Source organism: Pristis pectinata, chromosome 19, assembly GCF_009764475.1.
Source record: "Pristis pectinata isolate sPriPec2 chromosome 19, sPriPec2.1.pri, whole genome shotgun sequence".
Lineage (NCBI taxonomy): Eukaryota > Metazoa > Chordata > Chondrichthyes > Rhinopristiformes > Pristidae > Pristis > Pristis pectinata.
The window spans coordinates 32,121,492-32,141,766 of NC_067423.1; the positions used below are offsets into that span (position 1 = coordinate 32,121,492).

General features: G+C 37.9%; 1 protein-coding gene across 1 annotated transcript in view; it reads left to right on the plus strand.

Moving 5' to 3' along the window:
- LOC127580574 (mucin-19-like) overlaps positions 1–18,468 on the plus strand; it is a 48,869-nt gene extending 30,401 nt beyond the window's left edge. The window contains exons 30-42 of the mRNA XM_052034162.1: positions 894–950; positions 1,182–1,229; positions 1,378–1,428; positions 2,548–2,607; positions 2,837–2,893; positions 4,233–4,286; positions 5,294–5,350; positions 6,701–6,748; positions 7,444–7,475; positions 10,325–10,435; positions 12,054–12,105; positions 13,254–13,359; positions 18,297–18,468. Coding sequence (XP_051890122.1) covers positions 894–950; positions 1,182–1,229; positions 1,378–1,428; positions 2,548–2,607; positions 2,837–2,893; positions 4,233–4,286; positions 5,294–5,350; positions 6,701–6,748; positions 7,444–7,475; positions 10,325–10,435; positions 12,054–12,105; positions 13,254–13,359; positions 18,297–18,468 — 905 coding nt within the window. The remainder of the gene's footprint in view (positions 1–893; positions 951–1,181; positions 1,230–1,377; positions 1,429–2,547; positions 2,608–2,836; positions 2,894–4,232; positions 4,287–5,293; positions 5,351–6,700; positions 6,749–7,443; positions 7,476–10,324; positions 10,436–12,053; positions 12,106–13,253; positions 13,360–18,296) is intronic.
- Positions 18,469–20,275: the final 1,807 nt, after the last annotated feature.

Sequence of the window (20,275 nt, forward strand, 5' to 3'; positions counted from 1 at the left end):
GCCTTTATCCTCCTTGCTTCAAGATTTGCAATTTCTGCTCAGTAGCCTGTGGCATTATTGTAGGTTCAATCTAGATGGGTGTCCTGCACATGACAAGAGGGGGGAGCACTGCCTAAACTTCAGTTTCAACTTCCACTCATCTTCAATTAAAAATTACATTCATCTGCCCTTTCCGCACTTCAGTATGATTCCCAATAGAGAGCATTGGTTATTGGTCTAAATATCGAGTGAAGATGTTTACAAATTATATCTACAGAAATTAATTGGAACCCTCTTCTTCAGAAGATGACTGCTAAAATCAGTGTTAACCTGAGTAAAATTTCACTCATGGATATTTAAATCATGGATTTAAGATTCAAATTGCAATGGTAGTAGCCTTTTTGTCATTGCCATGAACATCTTGTCACACCACAGTGAGCTGTACTGAGGTCTTGAGAGGGAATCAAAATTGAGAAGAAATATTGCAGGGCTCTACAATGTTGTTGTTGCTGCATCTGCAGCTGTGATAATTTATTTTGGAATGGAAATTATTTTTTCCATATCTGATCTGTCTTCATGTTTTCCATCATGCCTCAGCATTATGACTGTCGGTTCCAACTGGACAACAGTATGCTGAATGAGGCTAACACTCATGCTCACTGCATGATATTCATTTGATGTAGAGTTTGTTTGTGGTGCAGGTAAATTACCCAGTAAATAATGTTGCTGGCTAGAGTTATTGCAGATGAACCACCCAAGAAATATTCTATCTGGATGGTGTGTTTGCAGTGATTTTGCTGATATTAGTTTGCACTATTTTAATTTGTGCAATATATGCTGATACTCTTAACTGCTCTCTCAAATTTTTTATTGTTACGGTTGAATGTAATAGCCATGTATGCATTTATTTACAGAAGAAATAACAGCAACACCAACAACTACAATTGAACCTACCACCAGTTCCACAACTGGTGAGTGATACCTCCTCTCAATGTACACCAACATGTTTTTTTTAAATCAGAACTGTGCTCATACACACTGCAAGCTCATGTTCGGTAACTGGCCTTGAACCTCCTTGTTTCAAGTCTTGCAATTTCAGCTCACTAGCTGATGGAACAGCATTTGCAGATGGAGCAGCACTGCTGGAGTAGATTAGGTACAGATTTGCCTATTGTGCTCTAAATGCCTTTATTATTTTGCAGAAGAAACAACCACCACAGTGACACCAAGCACCACTTCCACCACAACAGGTGAGTGATCACCACTCTCAGCTTGTTATTACTTTATCCACTGTCAATCTCTTTTAATATGTGCAATATATGCTGATCCTGTTATTACTCTCTGAAAAGTGTTATCTTTAAAGTTGAATGTAAAGGCTATTGATGAATTTGTTTACAGAAGAAACAACAACAACGACCACAACTGAATCTACTACCAGCCCCACAACTGGTAAGTGATGCCTTCTCTCAATGTCAACTAACAGATTTTTCTTATCACAACTATGCTCATATAAACCACAAGCACATGTGCAGCATCTAGCACTGTGAGGGAATCAAAACTGAGAATAAGGGCTGCAGGGCTGTATAGTGTTGTTGCTGCTGTGATAGTTTGGAGTGATGGAAATTATGTTCTCTATGTCTAATCTGTCTTCATGTTTTCCATCATGCCTCAGTATAATGTCTGTCAGTTCCAACTGGACAACAGTATGCTGAATGAGACTAACACTCATGCTCACTGCATGATATTCATTCGATGTAGAGTTTGTTTGTGGCGCAGATAAAATAACCAGTAAATATTATTGCTGGATAGAGTCTGATTTTAAATTTGGAGTCACTTGCTAAAATTACTATGCACATTCTCTTTTAATCCATACAATAAATGTTGATTCTATTACTCCTGTCTCAGTGGAGTCATTTTTCAAATTGAAAGCAATGGTCATCAATGCTTTTATTTCCAAAAGGAACAACAACCACAGAGACAACTAAAACTGAGTCCACTACCAGTTCCACAACTGGTGAGTGATGCCTTCTCTCAATATTGACTGAAAGATATATTAATACAGCTACATTTATAAACCCTATAATTTGTGTGTGTAACTGACCATGATCAGCCTTGCTTCATCTGTCGCAATTTCAGCTGAGCACGCCATGGAACGTTACCGCATCCCCAAGTCTTGAGGATCCAAAGCAGATTGGCACTTTAATGCAGCACAGAGGAAGGGCTGCAATGCCCAAAGTATATTCTGCTGTCTAAATTCTCTTTATGTTTTCAATGATTCCTCAGCATTATAACTGGCAGTGCAAACTGGACTGCAGTATGCTGAATGGAGTTCCTATTCATACTCACCAAATTATAGTCGTTTTACACAGAGTTTCCCAGGCTGCAGATGAAAAATCCAAGAAATATTTTTTCTGGATGGAGTGTGATCAGATGTTTGCAGTGATTTTGCTGAAGTTAATCTGCACACTGTCTTTTAATTTGTGCCATATATGCTGATACTCTTACTACTCTCTCAAATTTGTCATAGTTCCAGTTAAATGTAATGGCCGTGTATACATTTGTTTACAGAAGAAACAACCACAACAACGCCGACGACCACAACTGAATCCACCACCAGTTCCACAACTGGTGAGTGATACCTCCTCTCAATGTACACCAACATGTTTTTTCAATCAGAACTGTGCTCATACACACTGCAAGCTCATGTTCAGTAACTGGCCTTGAACCTCCTTGTTTCAAGTCTTGCAATTTCAGCTCACTAGCCCATGGAACAGCATTTGCAGATGGAGCAGCACTGCTGGAGTAGATTAGGTGCAGATTTGCTTCTTGTGTTCTAAATGCCTTTATTATTTTGCAGAAGAAACAACCACCACAGTGACACCAAGCACCACTTCCACCACTACCTCCACAACCGGTGAGTGATCACCACTCTCAGTCTGTTATTACTTCATCCACTGTCAATCTCTTTTAATTTGTGCAATATATGCTGATTTTCTTATTACTCTCTCAACTGTGTCAAAATTGCATTCATTTGCCCTTTCCGCACTTCAGTATGATTCCCAACAGAGAGCATTGGTTATTGGTCTAAATATCGAATGAAGAATTCTACGAACTTTTTCTACAGAAATTAATTGGAACCCTCTTCTTCAGAAGATGACTGCTAAAATCAGTGTTAACCTGAGTGAAATTTCACTCATGGATATTTAAATCATGAATCTAAAATTCAAATTGCAATGGTAGTAGCCTTTTGGTCACTGCCATGAACATCTCATTATCCAACAGTGAGCTGCGCTGAGGGCTTGAGAGGAATCAAAACTGAGAAGAAGTGTTGCAGGGCTCTACAATGTTGTTGTTGCTGCATCTTCACGTGTGACGGTTTGGAGTGATGGAAATTATTTTTTCCATATCTAATTTGTCTTCATTGTTTTCCATCATGCCTCAGTATTATGTCTGTCAGTTCCAACTGGACAGCAGTATGCTGAATGAGGCTAACACTCATGCTCACTGCATGATATTTATTTGATGTAGAGTTTGTTTGTGGTGCAGATAAAATACCCAGTAACTATTGTTGCTGGATAGTGTCTGATCTTAAAGTTGGAGTCACTTGCTAAAATTGCTAAAACACAACTGAATCTACCACCAATTCCACAACTGGTGCCTTCTTTAAATTTACACAAACTGTTTTTGCTTATAATGACTTTGCTCATATACCGCACAAGCTCATGTACATTAACTGGCCTTTGTCCTCCAATACTTCAACTCTTGCAATTTCAGATCAGCTCATGGAATGAAAACCCATTTGAGATTCTTTTGTGCTAATTCTAGATGGCGCTGTGTCGCATGACAAGTGAAGAACGGCACTGCCTCAGTTCTTCGGCTGTGAATGTGCTGTATGTTGTGTATAAAATCTTGTGGCAAAATCTTTAAAAGAACAGTAAAATCTTTCCACCACCCTGACTAATAACACTGATTGAACCAACATTTTTCGGAAATATTATTTGGCCACTTTAACCTTAGTCTTTATGCTATGAAGCATTGTATTGGTTGCAGTTTTCCCTGGATTTAAGCAGGCACCAATATTTCAGATCAATTCCTTGGCTATGAGTACTTTGTCTCACAAAAGATGGTAAGGAGGTTTATCTCTACTTTGCACAATCTCTTTTGCATTGTGCAAAATCTGCTGAATTGCTGTTGTTCAAACTCTACGATTAATAATAGATGAAGTAACTGTCAATGCTTTTGTTTCTGTTTAGAAGAAACGTCGACCACCACCAGCACAACTGAGTCCACAACCACATCCACAACTGGTGAGTGATGCGTTTTTCAATTAACTTTTGTGAATCTTTTTAACCAAGTTCACTCTAACATTTTCAGCTCCATTGCATTCCTCTTCCAGATCACTTTTTTGCACTTAGGTGGACAGAGTACACTTGCAATACATTATTATTTTTGTTCAAAACAACTTGAATGCCTTTATTATTTTCCAGAAGAAACAACAACCACCACGACCTCCACAAGTGTTGAATGATCATCACTGTCAGCCTTTTATTACCAGCCATTAGGTCCACTCATCCAATTTCAGCTTTAACTTGACTACAATGAAATTCCATTCATTTGCCCTCAGCGCTTGAGTATTATTACCAATACAGGGAATTGGTTATTGGTGTAAATATTGAATGTCGAATTCTGCAATTTATTTCTACAGAAATTAATTGTAATCCTCTTATTCAAATGATAACTACCAAAATCAGCCAGCCTGTGTTTGCCTGAATAAAATTTCTCTTAAGGGTTTTTAAATCTGCTACTCGAATTCAACATGCAATGGTTGTCACCTTTTCATCATTGTTATGAATATCTAATTACACCACACCAAACTATACTGAGATCTTGAGAGGGATTCAAAGCTGAGAATAAATCGTGCAGGGCTCTACAATGCTGTTGCTGCTACATCTCCACCTGTGCAAGTTTGTAGTGATGGGAGATATTTTTCCATATCTAAATTGTCTTCATGTTCTCAATGATTCCTCAGCATTACACTTGGAAGTTCCTTCTCATCAACACTATGCTGAATGAGGCTAACACTCGTGCTCACCAAATGATGCTCATTTGATGTAGAGTTTGATCATGATGCACACGAAACACCCAGTAAATATTACTGCTGGATAGAGTATGAATATAAGTTTAGAGTCACTTGCTGAAATTATTTTGCCCCATCTCTTTTGATCTGTACAATAAATACGGGTTCATTTAAAACTGTCTCAGTTGTGTCATTCATCAATTTGAATGTAATTGTCCTGAATGCTTTTATTTACAGAAGAATCAACAACTCCAGAGACAACTACAACTGAGTCTACTGTTATTTCCACAACAGGTGAGTGATTCCCTCTTTCAGTATTCATTAATGGATATTTAAATACAGCTATGTTTTATTGCAATTTTATTGACTTGCTTCAGTCTTTGCAATTTCAAGTCAGTGGAATGATATCCCAGTTTAGAGTCTTAAGGGTTCATTCTTGGTTGGTGGTCTGACACAGGGCAGACCAAGGGCATTGCTTGCATTAACATTAGAAATTCCTTTCAAACAATTGCACCATTGGAACTTCATCTATTTACATTCTACTTCCAGACCTTTGCTGCTTTTGAGTTGAGGAATGTAAATCTACTTTTGGTTCATGACTTATTTTTGTTCGACACAATTTCATTTGTCCTGTGTAAAAGGAAAGAACAGATGCTGGATGTCTGAAATAAAAACAGACAATGCTGAATATTGTCATTAGTTCAGACAAGCTCTCTGGATAGAGAACCAAAGATGTGTTTTCATATCCTTCACCTTTATTAAGGACTGGGAAATGTTAGAAATGAAAGAAGCTTTAAGTTGTAAGACAGAGGTTTGAAGAGAGTTTGATCATGTTTCAGATGGGAGCAAAACCAGGAGAGAATGAATGTCGCAAATGGTGATGATGACATTGGAAAGGAAGTGCTAACTTCATGATTGGATGTTATATATACGTGAGGAGACAAATGAAATCTGAGGTACCAAAGTGGAGAGAGATTAAAGACCAAATGAGAGATACAAAATGAGCTGATTATCTGAAATTGTTAAATTCAGTCTTGAGTCCTGAAGTCCTATGCATAGTTGAAAGATGAGGTGTGATAACTTGAGCTTGTACTAAGCTTTATTAGAACAGTGCTGGAGATAGGGAAGTCAGAGTGGGAATGTGGAGAGAATTAAAATTACAAACAATTTCTCACACTCAAAATATATATAACAGTCAGTCTCTCTTGGCCTCCGCTCTACTATGGACCTTCCTTTTTTTTATATACTCTCTGACTTTTCTGGTAATTTTGGATTTTACTTGTTTCTTCATGGTAGCACCTCCTCCAGACATGCCCTTTGTTCTTTGTTATCCTTTCTCTCCCTCCTTAAGTAAATTTGTGTCACCCAATTTGTCCTGGTCTCCACCCTATCACAGACTTTCTATTTTGCTTTCTTCATTCTTTTCTATTTCTCTGCAGCATAAAATTAGTTTCTTTCTAAAGTTTCCATTTCTTGTGAAAGGTACTCAATCTGAAATGTTAACTCTGTTTTCCTTTCAACAGATGCTGCCTTACCTGCCTCATGTTTCCAGCATTTTCTGTTTTTATTGGTCTTTTGTTTGAACTCTGCTTGAGAAGTGTAAGAATTGAGTTGGCTTTGTAACTTGAACTTGTTATTTTCCAGAAGAAACATCTACAACTGTGACACCAACCACCATTTCCTCCACAACACGTAAGTGTTGGCTTCTTTCAATATATGCCAGAGATATATTTAGATACATTTGTTTAATTTCAAGCTCAGCTTGTCACAATGAAAGTCCACTTGTTTGCTTTTCTACCTTTTGGGTCCATTCTTACAGGAGGTTATTAGCCTACATATTCAGTACAGACTGTTGCAAATTATTTTAATAGATACACTGAAACAGTTTTCTTTCATTGAAAGGCTTTTAAATCAGACAGTCCTTCTGAGCATGAAAAGCATTTCCCAAAATGATAATTATAAGTAAACATGCTATTTATAGTAACTTACTGGACAACACATTGGTCATCCAGCTTCAATATTTCGCATTTGACGGGTAGGGACAACTGAAAATAAGAGATGGAGTCTCCACACTGTAGAGGCTTCTGTATCATCATCTGTAGTACAGGCCATCCCTGGGTAAACCATTGGTGGGCATCAAACTATCATAGTATGCATTGAGAGTCATCAGTTTCAACCCAAAAACTTCTGGAATGGATGTTGGAGATGCTATCTGAAGATGAGACCCAATGTGTTCCTTCATGTACTTGTGAGTTGTTATATTTCCATGAAGAGTTACAAATGTTTATAAATCACAATTAAAATAGGAAAAAATAATTGTGGACCTTCCTTAATACTAGGAAAGCATGTACATATTTAATTGTGCATTGCCTCATTTTTTTCTCTAGGATGCAAAGACTATTTAGGAAAATTAAGAAATGTGAGTACTTGAAAATTTTTCAATGATTTATTAGAATTGATATTTTTAAGTCATGTTATTTCTTCTCATTACAATGTTTGTTGAACATCTAGACAGAATTTTCCAAGAGAATGAACTATCCTTATTTATAGTTGCAGTTCATTAACATCATTTGAGTTAACCATGTTTCATGATTTTATTGTTCTGCAGTCATATTGAAGCCTCAACAAATGAAACTCTGATGTTATTAGTTACATGGTAAAACTGTTCAAATGCAGTTTTTAAGGTCTACAACACAGAAGGAGTCCATTTGGATCATTGTGCCTGTGACTATCCAATTAGACCCACAGCACTGCTCTTCCTAGTACCCCTGCAATTTCAGAACAAAGTTACTGTTAAGTCTGTATCCATCACACTTTGAAGCAGTACATTCAATAATAGTTCATTGGTGAAAATAGTTCTCTGCATTTCCCTCTTCTAATTTCCCCTCTCATTATTGCACTTCCTGTGAGTGCAGTCACGGTTTTTTTCCTTACTTACTTTATCAAAGATTTTCATTCTTTATTGGTCTCTAATTATACTGTCACTTTCCTATTAATACAGTGCAGTTTCAGTTTTGTTAAGGCACAAAGGGGGCAATCAATTCCTAATCTGATTCCAGAATACACCAAGTCAAATGGTTTGAATCTCCATCGGCCCCACACACCTTGAAATTTACTTTTTCTATCATGCCACTCCTTCTCCTTTTAATTTTGAAGCTCTGTCTCACAGTTGCATTCCTCCATTCTTTTCATTGTTTTTTCCTGTGTCATACCTTATTGAATATTGCTTTGCTTGCCTATAGTTTCACATTTTTGATGCTGTTTTATTTTCCAGTTAGGCTCACATTGTATCTTGATATAATGTGGCTGTTTTCACAGCAAAATTTCTAAAAATGTACTTGGTGTTGATGGCTCAAGTGTCCATGTAACAATTTTAACATTGTGAAATCCCCTTTGACCAAGTCAAAAAGAACAAGAAATCCCATGGTTAAATTCCTGAATTAGCCCACATTCGTCCAAGCAAGGGAAACATAAATCAATCAGGATTTACATTACCAATATTATTCAGCAAAAGTTCTTCTGGAAAGTCCACATATTGAGAATAAATACATGGGGAATGGGTGCAGACTTGAGTACAATGGTGTTCTCAGTGTGAATTGTTCCTGACACTCATGGGCTGAATTTCCAACAATTACGGAATTAGTGTCTTTGGTCTTTCGGACAAGTGAGGTATTCATTGTGCATGAAAATCAAATTAAACTGTAGATGCTGGAAATCTGAAATAAAAGCAGAAAATGTTGGAAACATTCAGCAGGTTAAGCAGCACCTGTGGGTAGAGAAACAGAGTTAACATTTCAGGTTGTAGCTCCTTTGTCAGAACTATGCATGTCTTTCTAAGTCAGTTTGATCTCATTACAATAGGCCTTTCCCTCCAATTAGTACTTTTAAGAGAGAAAAGGGAATTATTTTTGGAATATGTTTTCATTTCTTCAGTACATTAAAGCAGGAAAATGCACCACTATCTAATTGTTCACAGAGATTTATTGGTTGCATTGTAATTCTTTTATGCTTCTTCATGTCAATTTTTCATCATCTCTTTATGTTTAAGAGTTATCTTACAGCCAATGATCATCCATCAGTACATCCATAGAATGACCATGCTTTATGTATGAACCTTGACATTGAATGGTTGCAAGGTATTCACAGACAACTGTGTGGGAAATTACACCTGAGAGATCAGATCTCGCATAATATCCACATACTAATTGAGAAGGAGTGGCAAGATATAAATCAAGGCAGGATTCTTCCTTTCCCAACCAAATACCAATTGCATTGATCCAATATTTCATCGTCTGATGTTAATTATGTCAAAATTGGTCCTTTTGGATCACATAATTCAAATATTTACTCCTAAAGGCAGCTGAATCATGTTGAGAGGAGTTACATTGAACATAGAACTGTACAGCACAGGAACAGGCCTTCGGCCCACTATGTCTGTGCTGACCATGATGCCATTCCAAACTAATCCTGTGTGTCTGCATGTGGTCTATATGCCTCCATTCCCTGCCTATCCATGTGCCTGTCGAAATACCTCTGAAACATTGCTAATGGATCTGCTTCCACCACTTCTCCTGGCAGCATGTTCCAGGCACCAACCACTCTGTGTGAAAAAATTTGTCTTGTAAATCTCCTTTAAACTTGCCCTCTCTCACCTTAAAGCTATGCTAAAGTTTTTGACATTTCCACCCTGGGAAAAAGACTCTAAATATCTACCCTATCAATGCCTCTCATAATTTTATATACTTCTATGAGGTCACCCCTCAGCCTCCAATGCTCCAGAGGAGATAATTCAAGTTTGTCGAACCTCTCCTTATAGTAAGACTCTCTAATCCAAGCAACATCCTGGTGAACCTTTCCTGCACCCTCTCCAAAGCCTCCACATCTTTCCCATAATATGGCAACTAGAACTGCACACGACCCTCCAAATTTGGCCTAACCAAAGCTTTATTATAGCTGCAATGTGACTTGCCAACTTTTATACTCAACACCCCAACTGATGAATGTAAATATGCCTTCTTTTCTATCCTATTTACTTGCGTTGCCACTTTCAGGGAGCTATGGATTTGTATTCCCAGATCCCTCTGTACATCAATGCACCTGAGTGTCCTGTCATTTACTGTATACTTTCCTCTTACATTTTACCTCCCAAAATGCAACACCTCACACTTGTCCTGATTAAACCACCATTTCTCTGCCCACATTTTCAACTGGAAATAAATGTCTTGGGTTTATTTAATTTTTTTTGTGACTATATTTCTTCTCTTTCAGGAAGGTGAATTTTGGCTTCATCCCAATAATACATGTATTCACTTCAGATGTACACAGGGTGTGGTAGTAGAGACAAAATTTACATGTTCTTCTCGCCCAAGCTGTAATGAGGTTTGTACAATACACGATTTGATTTGTACTAGATTCCTTTTATCCCGACTTTCATAACACCAATGTACTGAAAATAAAAAAAAAACTGCAGATGCTGGAAAATCTGAAAGCGCTTGAAAATTAACAAAATCAGAAAATGCTTGAAACACTCAGCATGTCTGGAAGCATCTGTGGAAAGAGAAATAGAGTTAACATTTCAGGTAAAGATGCTTTGTCAGATGAAATGTTCTGACAAAGATTCTTTAACCTGACAGGTTAACTCTGTTTCTCTTTCCATTGATGCTGTCTGACCTTCTGAGTCTTTCTACTGTTTTCTGTTTTTGTCACTGATATATTGATTTGATTTTCTATAATTCTTATTCGTGCAACAAATTGACCAATCAGTGGTAAACATAAAAGAACAGCAAAACAAGAAACAAATCCAAATTAGTTAGAAAGATTTTACCAGTAATAGAAAGGTAAAACAAAATCTCTTAACATTATGAGGATTATTTGGCTCAGAGGATTAACATACCATCCTTTCAAGATATAGATTGTGCAGGAACCATCATTATGCCAGTTCATCTCAGTAACAAAGATTTAGCCCAGATTACTGGGATGGATGCTGTCTTCTGGTTGTTATTAAAGATTTTTCATAAAAAAGAATTGACTAATCTTATTACTTTCTCTTATGTTGGGAACAAATTACAAATTGACATGAAAATAGCAATCATGTCAGAATGAGAAACTCCAAGCTGCAATGGTTTTGTTCAATTCACTCAAGTATGTTATATGTCAGTTCATTGAGACAGAATAGGGAGAGCCTTAATCTACATTTAGACATGCTATATTTGACCTAGCAGTGCATCCTACTAATTCAATTCATTCCATTTCAGCATCAGGCTCCCCTCCCTCCCAGCTAAAGCAGTTCATCCACTCAATTCTGGTCATATTGATAACAATGCAAGGTTTACCAAAATAAACATTGTTATAGTTCCGAAATGAGGGTAAAGAAACATAAATAGGTTGACAAGATTTTATTCTGCAACAATTCTTTGATATACTAAGCAGGGAGGCTTTACTGTTGACACTGCAGGTAAGTATTTCATTTATGTGTAGATTTATTGCATTTATGTACAATATCTATTAGAAATTACAGAGTATATGATAAATGATTGAAAGAAAGATGGCAGTGAAACAAAATTCCAAAGTCTAATTGTAATTTCACCATGACTGTCATGGTGCACAACTGAATTCAAAACCCAATTGAAAGGAACACAGATCTAAGTGCTGTGAAATATACAGAAATAGTAAAATGCAAATTGACCATCAACCTAAAACAGACATGTTAACATTTAGCCCTGCATGATAGATAGTTGTCATCACAATGAAATGGCCATCTCCATATCCTTGCTATAGATGACTGAAATAAATATTTGTATAATAACCTGGAATAGTAATCATGTTTCAAAGACAGGTGATTAATTACATCTGCATTCTGCCATAATTTAACCGGAACTTATTTTTCACCAATATCTTTCTTTGTATTTCCTGTGTAATTTGTAAATATCACACATAACAATTGAAATTTAAATAAAATGTGGACAACAATGCAATTCAATATTTTCTACTTATTTAGGCTTCCAAAGTATGGGATGAATTTCACTGTTGCTATGATTGTCCCTCAAAAGGTAAGTAGTTTTTAAGCAATCTGTATTGTAAGCAATCTTTTGAGTGGTATGAATCATAACCATGTTATATATATTATACATTTTATAAAAATGAGGAAATTTATAACTGGAGAAACTTACCATTTCCATTATATAAGACTGACTACATTTAATTTAGCCATAAAATGCTTGTGCTGTGTCCTGAGGTTTTCTATTATATCTTTCTATATAAGAGGATATTGAAGCAAGATATATTCCTGGCAGGTTTTTTCACAATTTTTAAATTGTGAGCTTAGGCCTTCTTGGCCAGAACAAAATCAGTTGATGAAGATTAAGTTCAAGTGTCTGGACTCAAAATCTTTGAATTAGATCTTACTGAACTTGGCCTGTTGCTGAGAGCCACTTGTGGTCCTTGCCTATCCACACTCAGTTGGTTTGCATCAGCAGGTTGATCTTGCTGGCCCTCCACATGCTGGATTTGAGTGCCGATAAGCTTCAGCTGCCCTGTTCCCAAAATGCCACTGACAGACTTTCACAGTGGAAAAGCTAGTGTGTAACTTTGACTTGTGTCAAAGCCAGTAATTGATCAGAATAGGTTTTGTCCAGCTCTGTCATTCAAAAATGCAGCTGAGTACCACATGGATCAGTTCTGGAAACCCAGCTTTTCATGATATATATATATATTAATGATTTGGACGAGGAAATTAAATATAATATCTCCCAAGTTTGCAAACTTCATAAAGCTGGGTGGGAGGCTGCACCATGAAGAGGATGCAGAGAAGGGCCAGGTTAATTTGAGCAGGTTGAAGGAGTGAGCAAATACATGGCAGATGTCCACACTTTTGGTTTTTGTCCCATTTCTGCCCATGCTTTCACTCTTCTGGTCTTGTTAACCACTGACCATCACCAACAACTCGCACATCCCATAGACAAATGTGTTTGTTTGAGCAAGTTTGAAAACCACATGCAAAATGGAAATTCTCTATGGGGGTTGCCATTTGTTGCAGATGTAGAGTTTGACAAAACATGAAAAAAACATTTTACCAAATGGACCTTTTTTCACTTTTTAATTGGTTTAATTTAAAGTTCAAGTTATATTTATAATGCATTTAAAATGATTTAAAAATACTTATTGATTCATGTAATTTCCATGTTATACTTTTTCACAGTCCAACAATGTAAAGTTCAACCCAAGCGGATTAAATTAGCGAAGAACAGTTGTTCAGCATTTGTTGAAGTGAATTCATGTGAAGGATTTTGCAAGTCATTTTCCATGTAAGTCATGTAATCTAATGTATTTGTTGTGTTTTAAATTGAAGAATGAATTAGACCAAGTTAAAAGGTGAGAATTTCTGGCAGATTAGAGAATCTGTGGTTTGGATTCATATCCTCCTAACAGATTTAAAAGAATATTTATAGATTCAGAAATGGGGAGAGAAAAGCAAAGAAACAGAGCAGAATGATTACTGCCTCTTAACAGCTAAAGTAATGGAAAGGGAAGCTTGTCATCCAGCAATAACACAAAACTGCAGAAGTTAGTGAATGCGTAGGAGGCCAACTTTAAGCATTTTGAGCTTCTAACTCCTTTTGTTTTGACAGTAATCAGTATTTTATGTTTAAATATAATGCTATATAATGAGTTGAGGTGCATTTAAAAAGAGCAGAAGGCCCAAGACTTGAGAGCAGAGAAAGAGGGAAGTGTGAAGCAGAGTTCAGTTTTAAAGAACGGGGAGATACAGACCTGGATGCAGTTTGTTTCTGATTTTAAGTTACTGAGTGTGATGTGACAGGTGAGCAGTAGGTATTTCTTCCCAGTCTCTTCTGATTAACCAAGAAATTTAAATCAGGGGACATTAGTTTATCTCAGGAGTGCAAGTTTAAAACAACTCAATCCATTCAAATTAATTAATCTAATTCATCTAGCTAATTATATAGAACAGAGTTGGCTGGGCAGGAAATGCGTAGTGGTTGCAACATGTGGGACCTGGTGAACTCCACTGTGGTTCATGGCACTAAAAATATAGTTATAAGGAGGAAAGAGGTGCTGCTGAGGGATTCTGAACAGTTTAGGGCAAAATTGAAAAGCAGACCGCAAGGATGATAATCTCTGGATTATTACCTGAGCCACATGCAAATTGATGGTGGGTAAATAGGGTTAGAGATGTAAATGTTTGGCTCAGAAGTTGGTGTGGAAGAAATGGTTTCCAATTCATGGGGCACTGACACCAGTGCTGGGGATCGAGCTGTCTAATTGGCTCAGGCTTCATCTGAACTGTCCTATTATCAGTGTACTGGCAAATTGCGAAATGACAGCTGTAACAGGGCTTTTAGCTCGTTACAGGTGGGGAGGATTCTAGTGGCTGGACGTTTAATCAATCAAAAAGCAATGAAGGAGCATTGGCACAGAATTGTGAGGGACAGAATGAAACTTGGTTGCAGGGTAACTAGGACAGGGAACTCGATACTCCAAGTTATTCAATGTTCCAAAAGAATAAGCAAAGAGGCAAAGGAGTTGGGATGATGTTGCTAATCAAGGAAGGTATCAAGGCGATGCTGAGTCATGATGGAGATGGAGTGAATAGTGATGTGGAATGGGTTTGGGTGGAAAAACTAAATAGCTGGGGAAAGAAGACATGGATGGGAGTAGTCTACAGTCCCCTGAAGTGTTGTTTCTCAATGGGAAAAGCATAAATGGGGAAATATCGAAGGAACGTAAGGGAACTGCAATTATTATTGGGTGATTTTAATCTGCAGATTGACTGCACTAATGAAAATGGCAAGGGTACCATGGAAGAGGAATTCTGTCATGGATTGCTTCTTGGAGTAGCATGTTAAATACTTACCCGGAAATAGGCCTTTTTAGATTTGCTCACATGTAATGAGTTTGGATAAATAAGAGACCTGGCGGTTAGGGATCCACGAGGAAGTTGTGACCACAGCATGGTAGAATTCCAGATGCAGTATGAGGTCAAACAGCTTGGGCACAAAACCAGTGTCCTTCACTTAATTAGGGGCAATTACCAGGGTATGAAGATACATTTGTCCAGAATGGGCTGGGTAAATTGGCTGTGATGGGTCAGTGGATGATCAATGGCAGATACTTAAGCAGTTAATTCATAACAATAAATAGAAACTTCTCAAATTTAGGAAGAGGGATTCCATGAGAAAGATGAACCATCCATGATTAACAAAGGAGGTCAAGGAAAAGATTAAATCTAAAACTGGAACTTAAAGAGTGGCAGGGGCTAGTGATAGACCAGTAGCCAGCAGCGAGAGACTTGCTGGGAGAAAACTAATTATGAGAGAAAACCAGCAAGTAATCTATGGATATAGAAAAATGAAGAGGATGGCTAAGGTAATATGGGACTCCCCAGAGGATAAGACTGGGGAATTAATAACAAGAAACAAGGAAATGACAGGCGAGTTAAAACAATATTTTGCATCAGTCTTCACAGAGAAGGACACTGTAAATATCCCAAAAATAACAAATGGACTAGTTTCAAATTATATGAAAGAACCTGTGACAATCCTTATTCATGTGGGATAAGGTACTGGAAACACTAATGGACTGAAGGTAGATAAGTTGCCAGGACCCAATGGTGTGTAACCAAGTATTTTCAAGGAAGTGGCTGCAGAGAAAGTGGAACCATTGGGTGAAGATTTTCAAAACTCATCATGTTTTAGGAGGATACCAATGGATTGGAAAAACACATATGTGACTCCCTTGTTCAACAAGGGAGACAAAAAGCTGGAAACAATTGGGCATTTAGCTTAACAACTGTTGTTGGCAAGGTGAAAAACACGATGATGCTGGAGGAACTCAGCAGACCAGGCAACATCTGTGGAGAAAAATAGGCGGTCAACGTTTCAGGTCAGGAAGGGTTCTGACCCAAAACATTGCCAGCCTGCTTTTCTCCACGGATGCCTCCTGACCTGCTGAGTTCCTCCAGCATCATCACGTTTTTCATCTAGGTTCCAGCATCTGCAGTCCTTTGTTTCTCTGTTGTTGGCAAGATGCTGGAGTCTATAATCAGGGAAGAATAGCTGGTAATTTAGAAAAACTTAATGTAATTTAATCATGGTGTAATGAAAGGTAAATAATGTTCGACAAATTTGCTGAGACACGAGATTCTGCAGATGCTGGAATCTGGAGCAATACACACAAAATGCTGGAGGAACTCAGCAGGTCAGGCAGCATCTATGGAGTCATGATGAAGGGTCTCGACCCAAAATGTTGATTGTTTATTTCTTTCCATAGATGCTGCCTGACCTGCTGAGTTCCTCCAGCAATTTGTGTGTGTTGACAAATTTGCTAGAGTTCTTCGATGATATATGAAGCAGAGTCAATGGAGGGGAACCTGTAGATTTGATACATTTGGATTTCCAGAAAGCGTGTGACTGGTGCACAAGAGCACATGGCATAGACTGAAGACTGATTATCACAATGAACACAGAATTGAAAATAGACAGGGCTTTCTCATGCTGGAAGGATATAACACATGGAGTTCCCCAAAGATCACTTCTTGGCCCTCAATTATATACTATTTATATTAATGACCTGAGGGTGAGGGCAGAGTATAAGGTATCCAAGTTTGCCGATAACAGTACAATAGCTGAAGGGGGAAGTTACAATGGAAATATTTGACATCTGCAATAGGATACTGATGGGTTGAGTGAGTGGGCAAAAAGGTGACAAATGGAGCTTAATATGGGAAAGAGAGATGTCATACACTTTAGTTAGTGGAATCAAACAGCAGACTCTTACCTCAATCGAGAGAATGCAAGTGAGTGAAATAGAGAGGGATGTAGGTGTTCTTGTGCATGAATCACAAGAAGTTAGCATGTGGTGCAGAGTTGCTGGAAGGACAAATGGAATATTGGCCTTTATTACAAGTGGATTGGCGTTGACAAATAGGGAAATACTGTTACAATTTCACCTTGAGTACCGTGCAATTTTGGTCCCCTTATTTCAGGAGAATAACACTAGTAATAGAGACCATCCAAAAGAGATTCACGAGGCTAATTCCTATGATGAGAAGGTTGTCCATTCATATCTAGCTAAAGAGGCTGGATCTGTATTCCTTGGAGTTTATAAGAATGAGAGGTGATCACTTTTAAAACATATAAGATCCCAATGGGACATGATGCTGGTGGGAGAGTCTCAAAGATGAGGGACATTGTTGCAAGATAAGGGGGCAGTCATTTAAAACAGGTTTTTGGAATTTCTTCTCAGAGGATGGTGAAGCTCTAAAATTCCCTATCCTGATGGGTTGTGAAAGATTGATCATTGGAGATATTTCAAGGAGGTTTATAATTTTTTGAACTGTTGGGGAATTGAGGGCTCTGGGGAACTGGCACAGGAATTGAGGTTAGAGTAATACAGCATGGAAACAGGCCCTTTGACCCAACTTGTCCATGCCAACCAAGGTGCCCACCAAGCTAGTCTCATTTGCCTGCATTTGGCCCATATCCCTCCAAACCTTTCCGATCCACGTACCTGTCCAAGTGCCTTTTAACCATTGTTATTGTACCTGCCTCAACCTGTTCTTCATTCCATATACCCACCACCCTCTGTGTGAAGGAGTTGCCCCACAGGTCCCCTTTAAATCTTTCCCCTCTCACCTTAAACCTGTGACCTTCCCTGGGAAAAAGACTGTGTGCATTCACCCTATCTATGCCCTCATGATTTTATACACTTCTATAAGGTCACCCCGAAGTCTCCTAAGCTCCAAGGAATAAAGTCCTTGCCTGTCCAACCTCTCCCTATAACTCAGGTCCTCGAGTCCTGGCAACATACTTGTGTAAATCTTCTCTGCATGCTTTCCAGATAATGACATCTTTCCTATAACAGGGCGACCAAAACTGTACACAATACTCTGAGTGAGACCTTACCGAGGTCTTTTACAACTGCAACATAACGTCCTAACCCCTGTACTCAGTGCCCTGACTGATGAAGGCCAGCATGCCAAAAGCCTTCTTCACCACCCTGTCCACCTTCTGGGGCAGCTCAGCATGATCATATTGAATGGAAGGTCAGGCTTGAAGGGCATGGTAGCTGACTACTATTATTTTCTTGTGCTGTGTATTTGGTTAGAATTAGTTTGTTCTTATATTTGTGATATATTCCACCATGATGCCAATGCACTTTGCTGCATCTTAATTTGATTAAAATTTGTATAAAGCTGACCTGCTGTGATCTGGTTATTTTTCAGATTTGATTCCAAAAGAAATCGCATGATGCAGAACTGCAAATGCTGTCAAGAAAGTGAAATAGAGCAAAAAGAAGCAACACTGAAATGCAAGAATGGGAAGACTCAAAAGTACAAATACACCTCTGCAAAGACATGCACGTGCAAACTTTGCAAGGACAAAAGATGGATGTAGTTTGTATATCAGGGCAACTGAACAGAATTGAGTTTACATGATTACATTTTAAATTTTACAGAAAATTATAAAATAAATGTTTAGTGTGCAAATTACCCTGGATAGAATAAGCAATAGTTTCTTGGTGATATTAAGAAAATATTATGGTATCTGTTCCAAATTACCTAAGTGATGAAAGTGGGAATGTAGACTCTAGATCATATCTTCTATTGGAACTTTTCATTTGTTCAATAGGAAATTAAAATCAATAAAGCATTTTCATCAAAAATGAATTACCTTTTTCACTGCAGTGCTATGTGTTTCACTTTAAATTTGAATGCACAACAATGCACTTCCTTTCCAGTTTGATTCCCTACTCCATGTTACCAATTTCAGTGCCAGTTTTCCAGCTTGATGCAGCTTTTGAATGAAGCAACCCACTAGGCATACAGGATCATCGATTCTACTATCAAATAGTGCATCAATTTCCATTTTTATCTTCATACAGAAATATATTAGGATTCCTCTGAGCAATGCAGTTTATCATGGGTCTGAAAGTTGGTATACTTTAGCCCTAATAGGGAGTCAATTAGCCAATTGATCAGCCAGAGTCCATACCATTTTGCTTGTTCTTTGGTTTCCTCAGACATTAATAGATCTTTTTCTCAATTTTAGGCTCCAGATTAATGGATTTCTCTGAACATCAAGACAATACCTCTGCACTAGGCAACACAGTACTGGACATTGCTGCTTTGTCTTTGATATTCTTTTCAGTTGCTTACATTCTAAATAACTTTGCTCAGTTTAAAGCTTCTTCCCTCCATTGTTGCTGCTACCTTTTGAGATTATGTCTCACCTGTGAGTCCTGCTGGATTTTCAGCTTCAGTTGCAGTTTGGTTCCCGTCCAGAGACTCACACTGCAGGACTGAAATATATTTCTCCATCACTTCTGGATCTCAGAATAACCTCTAATGTCATCATTATTTTTTCTTTCCCAAATGAATTTGTGCATCCAAGGTACCAAATACCTATTTAGCAGACATGTTATCATACAGATCTTGCATTGACGTAGTAAAGGCATGCATGGACTAATTTAAAAAAGAATATATTGGAGAGACTCGGCACATCAGGCAACTTCTGTGGAAAGAGAAACAGAGTGAATGTTTTGGTTTCGTTTCAAATTTCCAGTATCTTCAGTTTTTGCTTTTCATAGGCTCATTTGATTGATGTTTGATGTTCCTTGAAGTTGACTAGACTATCGATGTAAGAGCACATCATTGCAATGCCCATGACATCAACCAACACATTCTTCAGGCAGACTCCTCTGTACTCTCTATAACAGTCAGTATATCTGTCAGTGCTTTGCATGTTACCTACTGCTGTTCATTGATTTCTCCTTTTCATTAATGACCTCCAGAGTACATCATCTGTACACAGCTCACCACAGCATGGCGGGTACTGAATTTTTAGACACTGATCTCCCATTGCTGTCCTTGCAACTACCATCACCAGGTGAAAATGCAACACTGTAATATTTCGTTGGAATCTGATTATTTGAAGTCGTCTTTAATATCCACGAGTCCTGTGATGGCAGTCCTTAAGAAGGATTTATCTCCTCTAAGAGTTGTCATCCTCAATCACCCATGACTTCTGCCTCACTAGTGAAGGCTGCCTGAGATAACAAAGATGTATTATTACTGCCAAGGCAAGAATTTTGCAATTTATCATTTAATGACTTGGTACTTTCAACCGTAAGTCACTATTTTAAATTGTCATGGAATAGCTGGGAACCTTCACTTCCCTATCAATGCCTGGATCACCATCTCCA